This window comes from Polypterus senegalus, chromosome 3, assembly GCF_016835505.1.
Source record: "Polypterus senegalus isolate Bchr_013 chromosome 3, ASM1683550v1, whole genome shotgun sequence".
NCBI lineage: Eukaryota > Metazoa > Chordata > Cladistia > Polypteriformes > Polypteridae > Polypterus > Polypterus senegalus.
In genome coordinates, this window is record NC_053156.1 from 250,016,067 (window position 1) to 250,040,950 (window position 24,884).

The window sequence follows — 24,884 nt, forward strand, 5'->3', positions numbered from 1 at the left end:
TAAATACTGGTAAAAAGTTAAAAACCATTAATATATTTAAGTAAGATTCACTTGAAACTGAGATGTGAAAAGCAAATTCGTACTGCCTCAGAAAGAGACAGATAGAATTTTAATGAAAAGGATCAGGAGATGAGATGTAGTCAAAAATTGATGAAGATGTAGTCAAACTGATCTGTTGTCAAGTTCAACATGTTGATCAAAATCAAAGACCTTAACACTAAAAGAAACTTTGATAACCAGGAAATGTTTGTTGTCGTAGGAAACACACTGAAACAGTGTTATCATCGTAATCTCAGAAACCCCATAAATATACATGCTGTCCTTAATACCGTCGCTTCAATAATGTCACGCATCACATACTCCTCAAACATTCTGGGAAGATTGCCATCGCGACTGATGATGCTAATCTTTCAATATGGTGGTGCACATCATTAAACAAAACAGAATTGCGGCATGATGGTAAAATTATTGAACTTTTTTAGGAACCCTTCTTGATGAAACAAAATCCAGGATGTAAGTCTTTGCGTAATACAGCCCCTAAAATAATATACATAATTTGTTTATAATACTTCAGTAAATCTCATAAAAAATTAATTAAAAAATGCCAATTATAACAATTTTCAAGTCTATACAGATTTTATCTGCCCTTGGCCTAATGTTCATCTAGTGGGTTTCAGAATGTTATGTTACAGAAAAAGAAAAAAAATGATTTAACTCTACTCTGACTCTGCCATCCTGAGGTTACTGTATCCATCAATGGGTACAAGACAAAAACTGATACTATGAGATGGGTAGTAGGCACACACATATAGAGTCTAATGCACATTACAATCTCCAGGCAATAAGGAAACTGGACTTGTGATTGTAACAAATGTAGGAAAAATCTAAGAGTGGACTTGAGTTTCATGTCAAATGCTGCGGACCAGAGATCCAGTATGGTACAATACTGTGCTGATCTAACAACAGAGCATAATAGAAAATAATATCATGTAGAATAAACTTAAGAAGACTTAAAAAAAATACAAATTAATATATCAGTGTATTTGTTCTATTTTGTAATTCACTTTTGACCAATAACACACTTTTAAATGTTATCATAGATAATTTTCCCATAGACATTTAGGAAATTGTTCCAAATTTAATAGTCTTGACCACGCAATAACAATCTAATTCAGTTAATCTGAATGTTAAAGTTTATTAATTTTTTTAACAAATTTTGAAACAGACATGCTGACACCCACAAACAGAGCAACACTTTCAGTTCGGTGTTGTTGATGACAAATTTTGCAGAGCCTCAGCTGGATGGCCATGACTCTAGCACCCTCTTGAGTTGTTTCTGGTGTACTATCAAACAACTTTGCAAGATGAACAGCCATTCTATTAAATCACAGGTGTGTAAGGCAGCACTGAGGTCTAGAGGTTACTGCTACTGGCGGATCAATTCCCAGGCAGAGCCCCTGTGTGGAATGTGAAATTATTCTAAGCATTTCCTATCATATTAAGTGGATCGGCTGAGTTAGTGTGGGTGCATGTGGTGCCATGCCAAGGCTTGCTCCCGTGTGACAATGCAGTATGATTTAATGATTTAATGCAGTACAGCAGTTTTCATGTTACTGTAATCCAGTACTAGTGAAAGTGAGTTTTGAAAATGAAAAGACAAATGAATAAGAAGATATAGTAGCATATTGTTACTTAATCCTTTGTTATTTATGCATTCAAGTTTTTCTTAGTAGATATTTTAAAAATGAACAATAATAAATTCACACAATCTTCAAACATTCTGAAATATATTGTATATTGGTATTGCTCAAGGCAGAGTCAATTAATGGTAATGTTAATTTGTGTCGGAGCAATACATTTTTATTTATTTTAACAGATGATCTCTTTCTCTGATAAAGAAATGACTTTCCTTCTTTTGAGGGGCTCTGGTGTATCACATCTAATCTTGTCCAAGTAAAAGACCTTCTCTTTATGATTTTGAAGCCATTGCCACATATATTTGATGCTGCAGTCACAGTTCCATGGATTATTGCTTAAGTCAAGACCCAGGCCTTCACTTTCTCCAAGTCTCTCCAACTTATCAAAGAGTCCCTGTGGGATGGAAGTCAGGCCATTGTCACTGAGATCAAGAGAAACAAGGGATTTTAAGTTTTGTAAGAGATCATAGGGAACTTTTTTCAGCAGATTTTCCTGAAGAAAGAGATGAGTGAGATTACCCATTTTATTAAATATCTCAGCCTCCATGTTGCTAAGCTTGTTGTTGTTGAGATGCAGCCTTTCTAATTGAGGGACAAACTGTAGCAAACCTTTTGGGATCTTTTCCATCTTATTGTTGGAAAGGTCAATGCTCTTTAGACTCTGCATATCTTTTAACAGAGTCAGTGGCAAAGATTCTAGATGATTGTCAGATAAGTCCAACCAAGTCAAGTTGTTTAGATTATGGAACAACGAGCTGTTTACGTTCAATAGTTGATTGCCTTTGAGAACCAGATTTTCTAGAGCTGAGCAGCAAAACACATCTTGAGGAAGATCATGGAGCAGGTTGCCTGTAAGATCAAGACTCTGAAGTAAAGGGAGATCTTTCAGAAAGCCAGATGGCAAAAATCGGATCTTATTCCCAGACAGATGGAGTTCCTTTAGTTTGGGCATCCCCCTGAGGTGGTGTGACATAATGTTGCTCAGATTTGTAAACTCAATGGACAGTGAAATTGTGTTAATGGGTATGTCTGTGGGAAATTCTTCTATGGGCAAAGAACTACAAACCACAGCTGTGAAATTGGCATTTAAATGGCAAGTGCAGTTATGGGGACAGGCAAAGGATGTGGAGCAGCACCAAGCTGCAAAGACAACAGCCATCTTCCAGAAGATCTTCTTCATATTTTTTTCTACCTGAATTAAAAGTAACATAACAGGATTACAAACAATATTCCACACATCAGTGAAAATATTTGTCAAATATATGGCAGAATAACATCCAGCAAGAAGCAATTACTTTTGCTACCAAATAAAAAATACTCCTTCAGCTTCTTTGTAACACTTCTGCTTTAAAAGCCTTCATTCTGACCTGGGTGATGACCTTATGGTTTATATTAGCATTTGCTACACTGGTATTCACATACAAGCAAACAAGAGGTTCATGACCTGGATGGTTATGACAGTATGATCTAAAAGAAAAAGCAGAGATATGTCCAGATGTCACATCTTATGCGGATTGTGTTTCATGCTTTTAAGTAGGTTTCAATTTTAATGTCATCAAGTCATCACTCAAAATCATCAAATACAAGTAAACATCATGTTTTATTAAAAAAAAGGTACAATGTAAGAGGTACAATGATTAAATATAACATATTTACATAAAACCAGTGATGTAAAGGAAAAACCTTCATTTCGTTATTCAGTCTGGATCAGTTTGAATCCTTTTAAAATGAGGACTTATGCAAAATACTGTATTGAAACCCTAAAATATGCACAATAATCCAGACAGTTAGTGAAGAACAAACAAGTTAGTGGATTTAATTGAAATCAGTTTAGTATGCAAGATAACAAAACTTAAACAAAGCCATCAGGTTTGAAGCCTGCACGTACATTTCTGGCATGTCTGAAGCTCTGTCACATGCTGCTCAAGACACAAAGAACAGAAGTTCAAAATGTATTGGACCAAATCTAGTCAGACAACAAGAGAAACCCTCATGAAGTGGCACAAATGATACTGTACTTAATTACCACTACTTTAAGAAATGTTTAATAACCACTTCAAGTTTTAAAGACTTGTTATTTCCTGTTTATGAGATGCCTGCACAGGCCTGCAGTTTACTCCATCTAAGGCAGCCTTTGCTGTAGAGTTTAAACCAGTAATTGACAATGGATAGACTCAGATGAAAGTGGATAACTATTGGTCATTTTTGGTACTGTATTTTTTCTTTCATTCAAAAAATGGATACCTCAACAAAGCAACTTCATATCACTGAGTCTCATTAGCAGCTTGTAACTCTGTGCAGCTAGCTCATCAAGGTCTTTCAACCGTCTTCTGATAACCTCGAAATATGTGGATATGTATTACAGTATGTAATGATCTGCAAATGTTTTTAGAATCTTTCAAAATCACCACATCATACAAAGTTACAGTTCTGAAAAACAAAATAAGACATAAATTCTTGCTTGAGTTCACACTTCCTCTTGTAAATACTCCCTTGGGGATTAATAAAGTATCTGTCTATCTGTGATAACAGGTGTACGGAGCAGAGAAGATCAACAGTATTCAAAGCTTTACTGTTACCTGTGTATTTAAGAAACTTTCAACTCATATAAATAACCTCCTTATGAAATAACATATTGTCTTTCACATGTAATACTGTATGTCCTTTATTTCTATTTAGTGTTTTTATATTACATTGCTTACTTTGCACTATTATATTTACTTAATTTTTGTTTTATGTCAGTCTGTATGATAGTATTTTGTGGGCTCTACCATGAGAAAGTTCTTTGTACTTAGAGATTTCTTAGCAAAAGGGGGACGAAGCTCCCAGTCGGACTACTCATTGGTTTATTATATTATTAACTAGCTGTGCCCCGTGGCTCCGCCCACATACTGTAGTAGTGAAACAGGACAGCGAGGAGGGTCCTGCCCGGCTCCCTACTCCTGATGTCACGCTTCCTCCTCCTCTCTGACCACAGCCTCTGTCTCGGATTAGCACTAACATATCATTCACACAATCAAACTATCATTCTTAGTGTGATGAGAGAAGTCACAAAATCAACCAGAATGTTCAAGCAAATTCCAGAAAAAAACCCGATCTAAATCTGTTAAGTAGTTCTCTCATTCAAGCAGAGGTAAGGAACACCCCAAGGCTGGCATGTGAGAAGGGCACCTCAGCGATCAAAGTGACACAGTGAGTGCAAGCATCCTGACCACTACAGCAATATTCGCCCTGCCATAATTCAATGGGGGTCTCCCAACAGGGCTTAAATAGGCTTTATTACAAGCTAATTATAAGATTATGTCAGGATTGATTTTTGTTGTCACTGTGATAATTTTGTTGCCTTTGAGACAGCACTGTAAGCAGAGTGACCCATCTACATTGTGCTTCCTAGCATTGAACCAGGTCCATTTGTGAAGCGAACGCTCCCTGCTGGATTGGATTATTCTGTCTAGTTAATAAATTCACTTGATACACTAACTGGTATCACCTTGTTAGTAAAATGTATAGTAAGTTTCTACAGTGTATGCTTTTTAAAGAAGCTAATGAGCAGACTGGTAGTGATATTATTGATTACTGTCCTCATTCCAAGACCTCATTTTCAGTCCTATAAGGCAATGAACACAAACAACAGCACGTAGAACATTAGAACAATCTAGTTGAGAACAAGTCATAGAGCCTAACAAATCTCGCCAGTCATATCCACTTAATTCTTCCAAAACAACATCAAGTCTAGTTTTGAGGGTTCCAAAAGTTCTACTGTCTAACACAAGACAGTAAAACCCTTGTAGGAAAAAAAATGGAATAAATCTTAGGAAAGGCAGTTCAGAAAGAAACTACCTTCCAGGTAGGTTGGGCGTGCAATGGGTGTCAAGAAACTAGGCTACACAAAAAACAGAACACAAATATTCCTCTGCGCAGAACAGGATGTCATCGCCACCTCAGAAATACAATATAACAGTACAAACTACTTTGTTCGTGCACAGCACTTCTCACCAAGAGCAGGCTTTGAGCATCACGGCAACTCTTAAGGCAAAATGCGATAATAGATTATACCGCTTACTGAATACAGAACTATGACATATAAGGATACAGATTTGTTCAAATACATCAAAAAGAAAGTAGAAACTAATTAACATAAATGAAAAATAATAATAAAGTATCTGTCCACCAGCTAATTGTAGAACCACAGTCAGATCGTAGAAAACAAAATAAACAACCTCATGGTTCCATTATCTGCATGTTATTATTATAAAGACTAGATGTTATCAACCTGCAAATAAAAGGTGTTTGAACTAATTAATCACACATGAAGGTGCAGCTTTCCTAAGCGATATCAAGATAGCATGGGGTCAGAGAGAGAACTGCAGTTTACATACGGGCAGAAGATCAGAGCAATGGGGCGAATGACAAGGACCACAATGTGACGTTCAGTTTCTATACAGCACAGAGAGCTGCAAATAGCAAAGATAGAGCAGAACTCTGCTGATCTGAAACCGTCGCTTAGCGGCATAACGTTTGACAAAGTGTTGGAGTTACAGCCTTAAGAACTGTTTTACCTTCAGTGTATCTTCTGACTAAAAGTAAAATCTTTATGGTAAGTGTCACCTTTGGTGTTCCTGTTGTACAGTACAATAAATCCGTTCCTTTCCAAGTTTTTATTTATGTAGTTTTATTAAATGACAGTGTTCAACTAATATTAATACATTAGATGGGGATCTTATTTCAGGTGCTTTTCTGCTTTCATGGAGTAACATTGATTGTGATTTTATCCTAGTGTTGCTTATTTTCTTTTTGAGGTAATTTCTCTTTAGATAATTTCACTTTATTGTTCATTTAGTATGAGCTGGCCTTTAGTTTTCTTTTAACTGAGTGGTGTGGTGATATTAACACTAAGGCTGAGAAAGAGGAGATTGTGTTTACTGCTCTAAAAACTAATTGGGTGGTAATTGGTGTTTTTATCTTTTTGGGCTCTCTTTTGTTGTAAAAAAACACATCAGTCAATGGCATTGTCACAACATTTGAACTGAAATCTTCTGTATATGAAAGCTATTGAGCCACCATAATTATTATATATATATATATATATTTTATATATGTATATATCTATACTAATAAAAGGCAAAGCCCTCACTCACTCACTGACTCACTCACTGACTCACTCACTGACTCATCACTAATTCTCCAACTTCCCGTGTGGGTGGAAGGCTGAAATTTGGCAGGTTCATTCCTTACAGCTTCCTTACAAAAGTTGGGCAGGTTTTATATCGAAATTCTACGCGTAATGGTCATAACTGGAAGCAGTTTTCTCCATTTACTGTAATGGAGATGAGCTTCAACGCCGGGGCGGAGTTTCGTGTGACATCATCACGCCTCCCACGTAATCACACAGTACATAGAAAACCAGGAAGAGCTCAAAAAAGCGCTTAAGAAAACATGCATTATATAATTGAGAAGGCAGCGAAACAATAAGAAGCGAGCGAGTGACATATACAACCATATTCATGAGTTCTGCTACTTCGGAAACAAAGCACGATGTAAACCTACACTTTAAATTAAGTTCATAGACAGGCTGCGCTGGCGTTTGTAATTTAGTGCCTGCCCATATAAGGCCGTCCGTCAGCGGCAATCCAATAGCAAACTGCCACGGGTAAATATTCACGGGTGAAGGACTGTGCTTATGGAGAGGAAGATGAGATGGTCAGGGTGGTGTTTGACACAAACTCAGCGAAACTGCGAGAGAAAGTTTTAAGTGCCAGGACTAAGGTAACATTAAATACAGCCACGGACATAGCACGAGATGGCACCAGCACAGCTGGGAACCTTCAATGCATGTACACCGAGCGGCTCACGTGAACTGACGCAGTGCACAGATAAAAGCAACAGTTCCAAAGCGCTGAACAAAACCGAATTACACAATTGAAAAGGCAGCAAAAATATGAAGCGTCTGATAAGCATATTCATAAATCCAGCTACTGCGGAAACAAAGCACACGGTGGAAAAAGTCAATGTCCGCTAAAGGAAGACAGTGTAAAAAACCCGTGCATGCAGTGTGTCAGGTCTCAGATAAAGAAGAAGACGAGCTGTTTATTGATGCAGTAAGAAACAAATCGATGAATGAAACCTGTCATCTTTACAACGATTGACAAACACGGAATGTAACTTGAACACAACACATCCTACAAATCGAACCTGATTGAAAGAAATAATGATAATCAAATCCTTGATGACAGCAACACTCAGTAACACTCACAAAACAAATACTGTATATTGACAGTCATGTTACGTTATTTTTAAAATGTTCCCTTTTCTTTTCTACCTTTTTAACACACTACTACTCGCTGCGATACGCGGGTATATATATATATGTATATATATATATCCCGCTCTACATACTCGAATAATGGATACTTTATTCGCCATCAATGATTGTTTTGGTAAAGCCATACTCAGTGTATTCATTAGATGAACGGTAAAAAAGTAAGAGCGAGGTGAGGATGACTCATTGAGGCATGCAGGCTGTAGTGCGCGTCAACTCTATCTGAATTGCGCGATCACATTTGAAAAACATATCTTTTCAAGTTCTATTTAGTCCATATGTGTCAAACTCAAGGGCGCGGGCCACATCCGCCCGGCGTGTAATTATATCCGCCCGAGATCATTTTATATACTGTATTATTGTTATTAAAGCCGGGTATATGAAGCGCTGGTAACACAATAAACTACAGATCCCATAATGCAGCGCTTCAGCTGCCTTGCATCAGGGTAACCTGAATGCAATTCAGAAGATACAGAAAACAGCATAATTAAATAAGAATCTGACACTTCAGCGGACGTTTTAACCCGTGCACAATCACAAAGTGATTTCAAGTGAAGCTGCTTTTATGGGAGACACAAATGCACCAGTTCACCTTGCCCCACTTTCCCTGTTGCCAAGTACTGTTAAACCAAGTCGTCACTACGGTGTTCCCAAATCGCACTTTGCTGATAAACTGAGCACACTGCGCACTGAGTTTGCACGGCGCTTTGGTGACTTTGATGAACAAAAAAAGTCCGTCTACATGCGGCTCGAACCTTGTGCATGTTTGGTAGCACATATCTGTGTGAGAAGCTCTTCTCAGTGATAAAGACTAACAAAACAGCACACAGCAGTCGCCTCACTGATGAGCACCTGCAATCCATCCTGAGAATCTCCACAACACAGAACCTCACACCAAACAGAAACGAACCTGTGGCCAAAAAAAGATGCCAGGCGTCCAGCTCTAAAATGACATATGAGCAAAGACAACTGAATGATTTGATTTGTTATTGCACGTAAGAGCGGAGTCAACCGTTTTAACAAACAGCGTATTGCACTGATCTGAAATAGCTGTGTGTGTATATATGTAGATATGTATGTATATGTATTTGTGTGTATATATGTGTGTGTATGTATGTATGTGTGTGTATATATGTGTGTGTATATATGTAGATATATATGTATGTATATATGTGTATATGTATAGATATGTATATATATATATATGTTTATGTGTGTGTGTGTAAATATATATATATATATATGACAACAACACTCATCACTCACAACAGTGACAAAACAATTACATTGACAATCAGGTTACGTTATTTTCAAAATGTTTCCTTTTCTTTTCATTGCTTCTTTAACACACTACTTCTCCGCTGAAGCCTTGGTATTTTACTAGTATATATATATATATATATATATATATATATATATATATATATATATATATATACTAGCTGTGTAAGCCCGTGCTGTAAAAAGCACAGGGTCCTAGAAACTATTGAAGTCGTCAGAAAAAAAATGGAAATGCAGAGTCGGCAGTTTCGTTTTGCAGACATGGTCGCCCCCTTTGTCTATCAGCAGTTAAGCAAGTTTCTCTCTCCTCAGAGGTTTCGTTTTGCCGATGTGCTCGCCTTACTTATGTATTAGCAGCTAAGTAAGTTTGTATTCGACTCGTTAACTTGGGGCCGCCTTGCCGGCTCTTTGAGCTCCATGCTGTAGCATCACACTTCCGGGCTGGACGGACAGACACACACACTTCCAAGCATAGATGTTTATATATAAGATATATGTGCCCTATTTTTCAATACATTACATTGTAAGGTGCTGTTTAAACTCAGGCATTTAATGTAGTCTACTAGAACATGTGATTACATTCTATTATCACTGTTATTTTTGAATATGCCTCATTGTTACAAAAATATTTAATAAACAAAAATGTGATAACTGAGTCTTTGAGGAAGTAACCAAAAAATGTAAAATGCTCCAAACTGGGCAGCACGGTGGCACAGTGGGTAGCACTGCTGCCTCACAGTTAGGACACCCGGGTTCGCTTCCCGGGTCCTCCCTGCGTGGAGTTTGCATGTTCTTCCCGTGTCTGGGTGGTTTTCCTCCGGGTATTTTGGTTTCCTCCCACAGTCCAAAGACATGCAGGTTTGGTGCATTGGCAATTCTAAATTGTCCCTAGTGTATGCTTAGTGTGTGTGTGTGCACGTGCCCTGAGGTGGGCTGGCGCCCTGCCCAGGGTTTGTTTCCTGCCTTGCGCCCTGTGTTGGCTGGGAGTGGCTCCAGCAGACCCCTGCGACCCTGTAGTTAGGATATAGCGGGCTGGATAATGGATGGATGGATGGATGCTCCATACTTTCCTCTCATTTAACTAAATCACTGAAAGCACCAGAATGTTATACCAGTCATACATTTTATAACATGTTTAATATATTTTTGTATACAGGGCTTTAAGTTTTTGTTATAAATATCATCAGTATGTTCACTATTTAACAAAAGTCAAGTGCTCTTATTAATGACTTAAACAAAAATGTTTTTCATTGCTTTGTGCAAGGTGGATGTAAATAATCTGGATTGAGAGTTTTTAATTGAACTATGCTTTGTCATTTATCCTGTTATTAAGGAATGGTGTTTGTGTTGATTTGTTTTTGTTTGTTTCAAGTTAAAGCTTCAATTGAATCAGTAAAATAAAACCTTTTTTTTGTTCCATTTGACATAATTTGGGTAAAGGCGTATTTTCTTTGGATTGATGATTGCAGTTTACTAGCTGAAGAACTGCTCATCTGTGCATTTCATATTTAAAGATTAAATGGAACACAATGACTGGCAAAGAGAATAATTACATAAAATATTGTAGCAATAACACACCGATGAGTAACTTGTTGTAAATTCAACCCATCTTGCATTCTGTAGTAATATTGTTGTTTTGTACTATATTTACAATCACATCAGATTTTATTAAAAACTTGATCTGTAAATATCATAAAGCCATTTAAAATTGTATGACCAGACCATATATTAAACCAAACACAAGCATAACAGTTTAGATACATGTTTCTTACCTTCTTTTGCTGTCTGTCTTGCTTTTTCTTTGGCTTTAGTCAATGGATTATACAGTTTTAGCGCATTCTTTTTAGACATTGCACAAGTCATATTTGTACAAATCCTCCCCCTCAATGGTTACAACACTCTTCTTGGAACTCACACTACAGCTACTTACCAAAACTTTTATTTGTTTTAACTCTAATGCCAGTAAAATTTCAACATTTCTTGATAAAACTTAAACTTACCAATTTACTTTGTATTTTAAAATGTAATGGAAAAATAATTGCAAATAAGTAGCTAAATAAATTATGCAATGAATCATTAATGGTATTACTAATTTGAAAAAATATAAACTACTGGTCTGTCTTCCATTTTAGGATAAGAGAAATTTGAGAGGCAAAAAAAACTGAGATTCATACCTGAGATGGAGGTAATTATTATTATAGACAGAGGTTAGGAGTGTGTGCTGATAACGTGTAGCTGCTCCCACCTTACAACAGAACTCTTAGATTGGGTCCCGAGTGCAGCAGGTGACACCTCAGCACCACACTAATTTGCTATCTCTCTTACTACTTCACTACCTAAAAGCTAATGTATGGTGAGTGTACTGGAACAAGAACGGCTGCCATCACATCACCCGTTGGTGTTTGAAGTGCTTCCTCACTGTCTATGTTAAAGCACTTTCATTAATGAGAAAGTTATATATATATACATATATAGTTATATGTATGTATATATATATACTGTATGTATATACTGTATGTATATGCTGTATGTGTGTATATATATATATACTGTATGTGTATATATATATATAAAGAAAGCACTGATAGCGTGTTAAAACTTCTATATAAATGTAATTAATACTAATTACTATTAACTATGGCCAGTTGAAAAGAGAAGAGATAAAACAACAAAAAAACTCCAATCAGCATTACCTATAAGCTTCAGATGTGCCACAGTCAGTTATAACAGACAACATCAATGACAAAGCCAGACACAGTTACCATCCTGGAGACCTCGACTGACTAGCCGCCCACACTGTCCTTGAATTTCTATTGTACAGTCTGTGCTGGGCCATCTAATCTGATGACTGAATTTTTGTATCCATTGCTCCTAGTGACATCAATGTCATTCCGTGGGCAGGAGAACAGCTTGGAAGCAGGAGAGTGGCACCAAGTGCCACACACAGCAGGACACTGAGAAGAGAAACAGAACAGAGTAGAGGCTTAGTAAGAGTCCATAAGAACTACAATACTTATGGCTAACAAACAGAGATGCAGTATGCACAGCTAATCAGCAGCTCCAATTAGGGTATTCTACACCGGGGTGGGCATTGCAGGTCCTGGAGGGCCGCAGTGGCTGCAGGTTTTCGTTCCAACCCAGCTGCTTAATTACAAACCAATCCTTACCTCAGACCTTATTTAATTTTATTGGTTGTTAGTCTGCAATGTTAGGTTCTTCTATCATAGATTGTGTCCTTTCCAAGGATATCCTCCAACTGATTTGAAGCCTAAAATGGATCATTTTCAGTATGTCACATTTTTCTATTAAGTGTTTCATTAAACCAAACAGTGCATGATGAAACCACACAGGCGTAAATGGAAACAAGTTTGATGGAGAACTGCTGGCTCCTTTGTCATGTGTAGCTTATTGCTAATAAGGAGCCTTTAGAAACAGTAAATGCAGCTGACTGCATAAGTAATTAACAAGCAAGACCACTAAAATGAAGCATCAAAATGTCACTTATGCAATAAGTGCTTCATCAGCAATAACTGACTTCTTATTAAGAAACTGGGTTGGAATAAAACCTGCAGCCACTGCGGCCCTCCCCTGTTCTAGACTGAAGTAGTGAGTCTTCAGCCTGGATTTAAAAGCAGATGTCCTGTGGGCCATCCTGAGGGTTCACAGGATCCCCTCGAGGTTGCTGGATATCATGGCCATCACCGGTACTGTGAGTGCTGCGCAGAGTGGAGGCAGAACCTCTGCGCTTTTCCCAGTTGATTCTGGGGTTCGTCAGGGGTGTGTTCTTGCTCTTACTCTGTTCAATGCTTGCATGGGGTCCAGCGGCTGTGAGGCATCCATTGGTGAAGAAAGATTCATGGATCTTGACTTTGCTGACGATGCTGAGATCTCCGTGGGGTCAATGGAGGCTCTGATCGGGGCTCTCGAGAGACGCAGCGAGGGGTCCGAGTGTCTGGGCTTGCGCGTTTCCTGGGTGAAAATTAAGATCCAGGCCTTTAATGACCTCTTGGGCACAGCCATCAGCAGTGGGTCTCTCTGCAGAGAGAGTGTCGACCTTGTCGAGAGGTTTACTTACCTTGGCAGTGACATTCATGTCTCTGGTGACTCTTCCTATGAAGTCAGTAGATGGATTGGGAGAGCATGGGGAGGGTCATTAGGTCGCTGGAAAGGGGTGTGTGGCGCTCCCAATATCTGTGTAAAAGGATGAAGGTCCAAGTCTTTAGAGTCCTGGTGCTTCCTGTCTTGCTATATGGTTGTGAGACATGGACGCTATCCAGTGACCTGAGATGAAGACTGAACTCCTTTGGTATTGTGTCTCTCTGGAAAATCCTTGGGTACCGTTGGTTTAAAATTTGCATCAAATGAGCGATTTCTCAGGGAGTTCTGAATGAGGTACATTACCTGCATTGTGAGGGAGCGTCAGTTAACAGCACTGCGGCCATGTGGCACGTTTCCCTAAGGGTGATCCAGCTCGTAAAATCCTCATTGTTGGGGACCCGAGTGTCTGGTCCAGGCCAAGGGGTCGCCCACGTAACACCTGGCTGTAGCAGATAGAGGGTCATTTCTGGAGGATGGGACTGGAAGACGTGTCTGCCTGGGGGGTGGCCAACCGAGATCCTGAGCTGTTTCATAGAGTGGTGGGTGTGGCAAAACATTGTACCAGTGCATGCTCCCCAACTTGACTTGGCCAAAGAGGAATCAGACAGATCCCTACACAAGTGTAGAGAACATGCCAACACAATATCAGTGCTGGGATTCTAGAGTCCAGGGGATTATTTTTCGTACATGGATTACTCGTTTAGCCGGATGTAATAGTTGACGATTTGGCCTGATCCTGGATCTGTCGGTTTTTTGAAACTCTTGCTGGATGTGTTGTCATAGCAGCACATCCAAATCCTCAAACCTGCTTGGAGTAGGTTTGTTCTATGTAAACAAGGATTAGCTCACACACTTAATCAGTTTTCGTGCATGGAATTCATTCAGTCATGGCTTCGCCGTTCATGAATGAGCGACCAATTGCTGTCGTTACGCAAATTATAAGAAGAGAATTTCATATAGAGAGGGTTTTGCGCGATCGGCAAAACCCTTTATTGTTCCCGGATGAAATTATTTTCGAAAGATACCGCTTTAGCCGGGTGGGAATATTGTACCTTAAAGATTTATTAGCACCTTATATTCAAAGTCAAACTTGGCGAAGTCGGGCTCTCACAACCACACAGACAGTATACATTGCTTTGAGGTTTTTTGCAAGCGGCACTTTTTTTATATACTGTAGGCTATGCAGAAAATCTGTCGAAAAGTGCAGTTTGCCAGGCAATTCGTAAAGTCTGTTTGTCTCTGAAATATATCCTTCAGGTTTTCATAGTGTTTCCTGGACACCTGCATGTGCAGACAATAAAAGAGGCATTTCATGCCATTGCAGGTACACAGACAAAAACACCCACAGTTCCATAAAGAATCTCACAATCAGCCTAACATTCTCATTACCCAGGATTTCCAAATGTGATTGGGGCACATGGGACTGATCAGAGTGGAGTTTGATCAAACATTATTTGGAAATTTACCTCTCCTCCTGATGAATAATCAGACACAGTGTCTTCATCAAATATTTGACCTCCGTAAATATCTTGTTGGTCAGACACAAGTTCTGGGGATATGACATTCACTGCAAATGACCCAACAAAAAAGAGGGCTATATTGAACATACCTATGGCACACATTGAGGACAAATATATGCTATGGCCATCCTTTACCTGAAATGAAGTGAACAGAGCGATGGGCATTTTGCTGGAGAGCCAACTCTTCTGCAGGGGTTAGGTCTGGACCGCGTGAACCTCCACCTGTTTTTTGCTTGTCTGCCTTCTTATTAGCTTTAAAATTAAATGTTTTTTATATTATATATGATTCTTTATGTCAACAATTCTTTAAATAGTTATATATTAATATTTACTAGTTTGAAGTATATTCTTGTACTTCACTTTAACCCCCATGTTCTCCTTGTGCTCACGTTTGATCTGGAACTGGGCCGGATTTAGACTTGATAAGGCCCTAAGCTATTTGAGACATGGGGCCCTTTATAAGTCCAGATATTCTATGTAAGTGCCAAATATGATTTGTTTTGGGGCCCCGAGAAGCGGGGCCCTAAGCTATAGCTTGTGTAGCTTATACGTAAATCCTGCACTGATCTGGAATTATGACATATTAAATAATTAATCTGACACATAGGAAATGAAACTCTGCTTTCAGTAAGTTCAATGCACACGCGTTTAATCTGTCGGCCACTTTTTGCCAGCCGTCTTTTCTGGTTTGGGCTGCTTTTGCAGTACCCCTTGTGCATATTAAATCTTGAAATCCTTTGAGTAGCACACACACACGCACGCACAGCTTGTGTGAAAAAAATGCGCCCGTTCTTTCGTCATTTTGATGCAGCCTATCAAAGACTTGCTGATCATGTTTTCTAAACCCAATATATATGGGCTTTTCAATCAGCGGGCGCGCGCATTCATCTCGGATGGTTAGATCCAGCTAGACTAATCTACTACACTGCTGTGTTTGAAAAACCGACTTATCCCGGATGAGCTTCACTGGCATTAACTCATCCAAGATGAGGCATCTGATCTTGGATGATTTAAGCGACGTACGGAAAATACCCCCTGAGCTCTTCATACTAATTTTTCCACCCGTGTTTTTATTTTTGCTTTAAAACTGTGCATACAAACCAAAAAAAGATATCATTTCACAATAAAACTTGGTGTTCATACACATGATTGCAGTGGACATACCAGTGCTTAGGACATAGAAAACAAAGAAATAATAACATAGTTCTTCCAAACATTTTTAAATCAATATACAATCAATGAAGGATTACGGCACTGGACACCAAGCAGAATGGTATCCTGGACTGGACAGCAGTCCAATTTGAGGCCTGCTCATCCATGGTGCCAGGTTAGAGCTGCCAATTAACCTAACATTCCTCTCTTTTGGATGTAGGTGGGGATAACCACACAGAGACAAGGGAAGAACATTAAAACTTCACACAGACAATGACCAAGTGTGGGATTTCAACCAGGCCAGTGGCTCCATGAGGTAGCTTGCACTACACCACGTTGCCCCAAAGAAATAATTTATGTGATCATTTAACTTGTAGCCCTACACTGGCCCTGTATTTAAGCTGGCAGGGAATGACATCCTGGGGGCACAAGTGCTTTTGCCAGAAGCCCATTGAGAGGACAGTTTCATGTGGCCTGGAGGCATGCCATAATAAATAAATACAAAAAAAAAGAATTTAAATAATTGCTTTCCCAAAACAACATGCACTTGCAATCTAATAGATAAAAAAATTAAGTTATTTATCTATCTATATTTTTCTTGACCTTCTGCCTCACATAAATTCCAACGCGTGGAATCTGTTTCTTTTATTTTTTTTTTCCTGAAATGCCGAATGATAGTCTTTGGAAAGGGATGTGCTGTTCTGATGTGAATATTCACTAAACTTCAGTTCCGTTGCCAATGGAAACAATAAACAAGCCCAAAGCGCGCCCGCTGTAAATTGTATGGCTAGAAATCCCTGACACAGGAGTTCAGGCTGCTCCGGCGAAAGGCACGCGTGCTCAGCGCTTCCCAATGGGCCGCTTGCGGCGGACAACTTCAGCCGGTTACCGGGTGCCTAGCAAACCCGTTGCAGCACTAACCTCTAACTCTGCTGTTTCTGTTAGCAGTAGCCGCAAGCCGAAAGAGACCGGGAGTGGAACGCCAGGCGGGCATCGTGGCGGAGAAGACGTCGATAAGCAGGATACGGTGAAGGAGGACCGTGTCTGGCGGGAGTCTGTGCACGCTGAGCAGCGCGGAGTCCAGCAATGGTGGGTCTGCGTGCCGCACTTATGTGCTCGCTGGTGACCGGAGTGCGCGCATTTGTGTCCGCTAGTGGACCAACTGGAGGCGGATAACGAAGTGGTGCCGTTTTCAAAGTGAACTTAGCAATGATTTCAATGCATTGGGGCTGACGTCAAAAAGACCTACTAATTTTTTCATTGCGCCAGCATTATATTTTAAACCCTTCCTGAAACAAAGTTCATAAAATGAATGGATGGAATTGGTAAACTGCTGCTTCCTGCATTGGTATTTTATTTTAACAACTGTGTTTGTCGAAGCATGTTAACTAGAATTCAAAATAACGACCTAAATTATAAGTATACTGCATCTACTTGTGTTTCTTTATTAGTGAATGATGGAAATGTGCACCAAAATTTGATGGTACAGCTTTAAAATACTATGAAAACTTGTTCTTATTGTAATGACTTAATGCCCTTTTAGTGATGCATGCTTTTTACATGTTGTATTCTGATTCTTTCACTTTTTATGTTTACAGAATGTGGACACTTTATATATCTAATTACTATATTTTTTAGTCAATCTTGCAATTTTGTAATTACATAGGCTCCCCTTTTTAAAATTACTACCATGTTAATTTATCAATGTATTAATCCACTCATCTGTTGTCAAACTCATTTAAGCCACTTTAGGATCATGGTACAAGGCAGGCATTGACCCAGGATGTTGGAAAGTCCATCAAATGGTGTGCACATACGGTAGACTTAGAGAGACAAATAAAAATTAGGGCCTGTGTCTGGGATGCAACATTAAAATAGTAGAGAAGACAGCGAGCAGACTTAGGTTTCAACAAAATCATCTGGGGCCTCATGTATAAATGTTGCGTACGCCCACTTTGAGATGTTTAAAAACTAAAGTTGGCGTAAAGCCACGCACATTTTAACGTCAGGGTCCCCCCTTGCATACGCATGTTTCTGCTCGGTTTCGCAAACTGGTAGCACCCAGCGTCACAGCAGAGCTACCGTTTCTGTGGTTTGCTTTTCTTTTTTAGATTCACATCTATAATCGGGTTTTATCAAATACACACAAATTAATTGCATATTGTTTACAAATTTAATTCACTTGATTGTAATCATTGTGTAACAATATAATGGTGAATGGAATGCCCAAACTATTCCAACTACAATGACTGCTTTAGCGTTGTTAGAGTACTTCACAAAGGGAAGAATTAGAAGAGAATGGATATTTACAGATGATGATGACGACTGGCTTCTAAGTCAATTTTGATTTCCAAGAGCTATCCTCTTGGAGCTGTGTGCTGAACTGGCGCCAGCTTTACAAAGGCAGACTTCGAAGAATTGCGCTGTACCTGCTCCATTGCAAGTTCTGTCCACTCTTAAGTTTTCAGTCATAGGAGCTTTTCAATGTGAACTTGCTGACCGATTGGGTATTTCACAACCACCACTGAGTCGCGCCATGCCAACTGTATGGGATGGTTTTACCTGCTTGTCATTCAGGTAAATAAGATTTCCTAACACTGTGGTTGAACTGGCAAACATAAGAGTGCAATTCACAGCAAAGTCCGGTTTTCCAAATGTAATTAGAGAGGTCAACTGCATGCACATTGCTATTGCAATGACGCCAGACAATTTACATCAGCCCGGGATAAATCGCCAAAAGAATGAGCTGGCATTACATCATCTGTAGTAGGAGAGCCTATAAAAATAGCAGCTCCGCACAGTCGCAGGTGCTTTTTCCAACTAGTGTGGCAAAAGGCAAACAGTCCTTTTAAGGATAGCAAGTCACCTCAAAGTGAAGAGCAGAGAATTGCTCCGTTGTGGCACTCGTTGCCATCACTACGCTATAAAGGCATCCTCAGAGAATGAATTTGCTTATGTAAATAGAAAGCATTTCCACTGTATTAATGTGCTGTTGTACAGTATAATACACATAATGTGTGTTGCAGTGTACAATCATGTACCTGAACAGATGTGCTATGATGAACCTGACCCTGATCCACCAGATGATCAGCCAGCATTACAAATTCATTTGAATGTTATTAGCTGAATGCAAAAACAGGTAATCAGGTCCATTATTTGTTTTTTAACCAATTCATTTCATTTGTGGTCAGTATCACATAGTACAGCCCTTAGTTTATTTTCCACATCTCTTACAGCATCCACTATTGCATTTTGTGACTCCAGAATTGTCTGTCAGCACACAGCCAGATGGCCTCCCCGTACTTTCTGAAGCAGAGGTGTGTGTGTGCAGCCAGCGTCCAAAGATGTGCTTGGCATAGCAGCATCATCACCGCCTGACCATCACACGGGAGTCAGTTTTTATAACATTGTCCGAAACAGAATAAACAGACGGTGGGCTGTGACTCACCTTTTCACATTGACTCAGATATATGACCACTTCTTTTTTCTTTCAGGCACCGTGCGACTTTCTGAACTTGAACTTTCAAATGTCTCTGCCAAGCTTTTGTTTCTTATACCAATGCGTAAGCCAACAAATAGTATTTTTTTCTGTGCTGCCACTGCCTTTTCCATTGTTTTTTAACCAAACACTGAATAGAAGGTGATATTGGAGATTAATAAAGTATCTATCTACAGTATCTATATTGACTTGCATATTAAAATATGACAAATTCTGGGAGTAGTTGGGGTGGGAGTTGGGCTGTAGGTACATGCACATGCATTAAATTTAAAGTTTGTTAGGATTTGTAAAGGAGAAGTGCATGGAACTTATCATATGCACAGATTTATGCGTCTGGATTTTTTTTTTGTGAGTAAGCACATTTCCACTTTTGTCCATACGTCCTGTTTTAGTGTGAATTCTACGCATGTCGTTATACATGAGGCTCCTGGAGTTGCAACACTAACCAACATTATGATCCATGTTAAGGTTTATTTTGTTGTGCTCTTTTGAATCACAGTATTTCAATATTTATTTGTACAAATAAGAAAACAATAATGGTACTATTTCATTTATAATGTAGAGGAATCCTGCGGTGGGCTGGCGCCCTCCCCGGGGTTTGTTTCCTGCCTTGCGCCCTGTGCTGGCTGAGATTGGCTCCAGCAGACCCCTGTGACCCTGTAGTTAGGATATAGCGGGTTGGATGGATGGATGTAGAGGAATCTCTTTGCTTAAACTCTGTGAAGGTGCGGCCCAACGTTACCTGGTTCGTCTGGCAGCCTCTTGAATCCACCACTGCCGAGAACATACCGGGGGATGAGCATAGTAGATGAGGACACAAAGTATGGGTGGGGGGGCGAAAGTCATCCTGTGCTTTTTCTTTAAGATCCAACAACTGTGTTCAAAAGTGCAGAGCATCAGAAGATCCATAAATAATCCAATAAAAATTGATAGTGGAGGTTAAAATTAATCAAATTATTCCTTTAAAACTGAGGATAAAACTCCCACAGGAAGGAATCTGTCCTTTATGTGCTAGTCCCTGTTGCTTTCTTTTAGCCTCGCGTCTCCTCCCCTTATCCTAACCGAACCTTGCAGGAGGGGAAAGTGCCTAACTCACAGTCCCCACAATCCTTCCACAGATCCGGATCCCTGCTGCCCCATAGCTGACAGTAGGGCTCCCCAATCCGAACCCTGGCTCGGGTCCTCATTGTCCATGGCTCCCACTCCGAACCTCGTCGACACACACCACCTTCCAGGTGGGTCGCCTGCACCATCCAATCACTTCAGCTCCCTAAATCGCTCAGGCGGAGTGACCAGAGCGTCTACCGCACACTCAATCCAAAGGCGTTCTCTTCATGACTGTGCCTGTCCTTAACCCCCTCTCTACTTCTGCTGATCTGTTTTCCTTTACTCTCTCTGGCCCATGCCGGTTCCTTTTATTCTCACGCTCCTAACAGGACACAGGTGTGAACACGCCACACGCTCCGAGGATTTAATGCGACACCTGACTGACACACGCACTTGAACGTGCCTTCTCAATCAGCCAGGCACCCCCAGCTATCCTCAGAGCAAAGCGGCACATTCACGATATGATTATTTATTTAAAAACTGGCAATCTTTTTCTGATCTGCGGACCTGCTATATCACAAGCTCTTTCTGTCAGTTTCCTTCAGAAATATTAATACTGTATTATCAAATCTGATTTAAATGATTTATTTGTGCATTAAAACTAATATTTTATAAAAGGAAATTTGCCTAATGTGTTTTCTATTTTTTAACAAACTGCAATATATTATTTTAATAAATATGTAACAGTTTGTGCCGTAGAAGTTGTAGATATGTACAGTTTGCACAACTGGAATACTTCTGTTTCTTATATGCTTAATTTAAACAGGGAAAGGAACTGGAGTTTTCTGAAGGACTTCGATCAACTGGTAAGTGTCTTAATAATATTTTTTAAACAATCGCGTAGCACGTGATCATATAAACTCCATGTTTATAAATTTAAATCTCAAAAGCCACACTATTAAACTGTAATTCAATTTTTGTGGAGTAAACATTAGTGATCTGAATTGCATGCAATTGCCTATAAAATAATCTAGATCTGGAGAAGTCAGATACTGTCCTCCTCATACACCGAGGCTGGCTGTGAACCCAGCACCCTGGGAGTTTCCTGGCCATGGACCCAAACTTTCGATGTTTTGTTCCCCGAGCCACTTAGTTATCACTTTTGCCTTATGGCACGGTGCTCCATCATGCTGGAAAATGCATTGCTTGTCACCAAACTGTTCTTGGATGGTTGAGAGCACCCTGCAGCAGGTTTTCATTAATGATATCTCTGTACCTTGGTCCATTCAGGTTTCCCATGAACCTGTCTATTCCTCCAGTCCCTGCCACCAATGAAATGACCCCATAACATGATGCTGCCACCACCACAATACTTCACTGTTGGAATGGTATTGCACAGATGATAAATAGTGGTTGATGTGGTCCAGACGTGACACTAATCCCAGTCTGAGAGTGCTTTAGGTGCCATTTTTCAAACTGCAAGCAGGCTTCCATTTGTCTTTTCCTGAGGAGAGACTTCTGGCTTGCCAACCTGTCTTAAAGCCCAGATTAGTGGTGTGTTACATAATGATGTCATCCTTCTGGAAGTCCCCCTAACTCCACACAGGTTCTCTGATGATCAAACCAGTGTGACCATTGGGTTCTTAGTCACCTCTCTTGCCATAGCTTTTCTCCCATGATTGTTCAGTTTGGACGGGTGGCCATCTCTAATAGGAATCATGATTGTTGCAAGGTTTTTCAATTACAGAGGCTCTTGGGAACCTCCAGTACAGCAGGAATGTTTTTCAGCCTGTCCCAAATCTGTGCCTTGACACAATGGTGTCTTTAAGTTATGCAGGCAGTTTCTTTGGTTTGGTTATTGTCACCTGTGGGGCCTTCTATAGGCAGGTGTATGATTTTCCTCATCATGGCCAATCAATTGAATTGACCACAGGTGGACTCCAAACAAAGTGTAGAAACACCTTGATGATGATGAATAGAATGGGACGCACCTGAGCCAAATTTCAAGTCTCATAATAAAGGGTCTGAATACTTGCAGCAGTGTGATATTTCAGTTTTTTTATTTTTAATAAATTTACAAAAACCTCTAAAATCTTGTTGCTTTCTCTGCCTGGGAAATATAGTGGGAAAAAATAATTGAATTGATTTTTACACTTTGCTGGAGCATTACGAAATGTGAAAAAAGTGAAGGGGTCGGAATACTTTCTGAAGCTACTGTAATTAATGCTGGTCATGCAGCATTCAACACAGACCCCTACATATGGTCAAGAGCAACAGCACCCACTTGGTACACTTGGCGGGTTGAGGTAAAGAGAATAATTTGGCATAACAGAAGTATTATGTTTGAGAACTTTGTAAGTAAGTTGCACAACTGCATGTAATTCTGAAACAGATGAACCGATATGTCTTTGAGCCACCTGAGACGGATTTAACGGTGGCACAACAGTAAAAACCTTGAGTTACAGGAGATATGTTAATTGTGAAATGAGTCACGAAGGTGTAAAATCTTTGATTATATAAATTTGAGTTCCTGTACAGTATTACTCCAATATTGTTTGCCGATGTTTTTAATAGATTGCTTGCATTTTTCTATATTTTTTCAGGGAAGGCCAAGGGAAGAGGAACATTTACCTGAATATGTGTCATTTTACTCAGAGAAAGTTCCAAATACAATGAACCAGAATATTGGAAGTAGAATGAACACGGAAATTGGACAGGCACTAATAAGAATGGATCTTCTTCTCCAACATGGACACCGCAGAAAGAAGCTGCATGAGGAATTGATGCCATGTTAACAAGTAAAGAGGGACAGATCACACAGCGTTTTTATGATGCAATTTATTAATCCTATAGATGGAAAACTAAAATGTATCTTAGCTTTCTTAGAGTATGTTTACACGTCTATCTTCATTTAAAAGCTTCTAATTTTATGAGACAAGGATTACATTTTTCCTGTTTTATGTAAATAGCCAAAAAAAATAAAACAAAACCTTAGAAATACTAAGTTGTATTCTGACTGTAGCCATGTGACTTTGTGCAAGCAAAACTAGACAGCTGTTACTATCAGTACTACAAAATTTAAAGACGTACTCATTATCTTTTCTGCCAACCAAACATTAAATGACTTTTGTACAGAACACTCTTGCTTCCATATATTGTCTTTGTGTCTGTAGATCACTACTTTGTGTTGCACAAGTAAACTGAATGGTGCCTGTTTAAACCATCACTCAGATACAACGGGCATTAGTGGAAACCACTGCCTGTGTACACAAGGGGGTTGAATTTCTCTGCAAGTATAAATAGGAAAGGTCAGAGAAAAACTGAACACATTTGGGGTTGTGTCTTTAGCAGTGTAAACACAGCCTTATAGTGTGAGCTAGCTGCAAATTTATCAGCTTCCCCAAAGCTATTATATTACAAGTTTTATTTTCTCTTAAAAGTACATTTGAATTTATATTGCATTGCTGAATGCCTGTTTGTCATGTTTCATGATCAGTCTTTTGCTCATATATTTACATTATTTCCATGTAAAATATTATAATTAGGGCTTCTTGCTCATTTTTAGCTAGTAAAAGCATGCTTAGATTTCTGATTTTGTTTATACCAAGTAACAGAATGTCCGTTTTTTAGAGAATTGTCTCTTAATCATTTCTTTGAAATGTTACCCATTTGCCACTCTTGCTCTTAGAATATTATTTTTGAAAGTGAATATATTTTATTCTAATTGCAAATTTTAAAAATTGCTAGTAACCTCTTTCGGGACTTGTCCATCTCTTCCTCTCTGATAAAATAGAACTGCTCTAGTTTTAAATTTTAAATAAATAATATCCGTGTACATTTTTGCAAAATTATTTGTGGTGGTAGAGATAGGAGAATTAACTGATTTTAAAGTCACTTTCCCTTTTTTGGCAACATCATTGTCTTTTTTATCAGTGAATTGTGTTGCTGTACACACTGTATAGCCATAATAAGGTGCTCCCAGGTTAAATCATCCATGTTTCCTATTGATTTGAAGAGTATTGTATTAGGAAATGACTTGGATGGTATGTAACACAGTGGCACACATTGAGTTTTAAACAGAAACTTAGTTGAGTACTGGCAAGGAGCTCTTCCGCTTATCTACAGCTTCCTCAAGAAGTGTTGTGGCCAAAGGTAGAGCACGGATAGAGAGAGAAAGTCAGCATTGTATTTAAAATTATAACAATAAAATGGTTAAAGAGTCAGCACATCTACTACTAACATAAAATCTTGGAGAACTGAATTAGATATTT

At 39.2% G+C, this 24,884-nt stretch overlaps 2 protein-coding genes across 5 annotated transcripts in view; one reads left to right on the forward strand and one right to left on the reverse strand.

Annotated features, from left to right (window-relative positions):
• c3h2orf50 (chromosome 3 C2orf50 homolog) overlaps window positions 1-23,750 on the forward strand; it is a 58,539-nt gene extending 34,789 nt beyond the window's left edge. Inside the window, exons 2-4 of one of the 3 annotated variants that reach the window (XM_039748908.1) lie at window positions 17,013-17,156; window positions 21,440-21,479; window positions 23,217-23,750. In XM_039748908.1, coding sequence (XP_039604842.1) covers window positions 17,013-17,156; window positions 21,440-21,479; window positions 23,217-23,408 — 376 coding nt within the window. In that variant the 3' untranslated portion in view covers window positions 23,409-23,750. Of the gene's footprint in view, window positions 1-16,821; window positions 17,157-21,439; window positions 21,480-23,216 lie in introns of those variants that run through there. The other 2 variants (XM_039748909.1, XM_039748907.1) reach the window with 2 other exon arrangements.
• LOC120526052 (leucine-rich alpha-2-glycoprotein-like) lies at window positions 637-12,097 on the reverse strand. Of its 2 annotated transcripts, none has more exons than XM_039748906.1 (2): window positions 11,991-12,097; window positions 637-2,889 (listed from the first exon to the last, which is right to left on the reverse strand). In XM_039748906.1, exon 2 carries the CDS (start codon window positions 2,875-2,877, stop codon window positions 1,870-1,872), a length of 1,008 nt encoding a protein of 335 aa, XP_039604840.1. In that variant the 5' UTR covers window positions 2,878-2,889; window positions 11,991-12,097; the 3' UTR covers window positions 637-1,869. The 2 variants fall into 2 exon arrangements, with proteins under 2 accessions (XP_039604840.1, XP_039604839.1); XM_039748905.1 differs by lacking the exon at window positions 11,991-12,097 and adding an exon at window positions 11,070-11,184.
• Window positions 23,751-24,884: the final 1,134 nt, after the last annotated feature.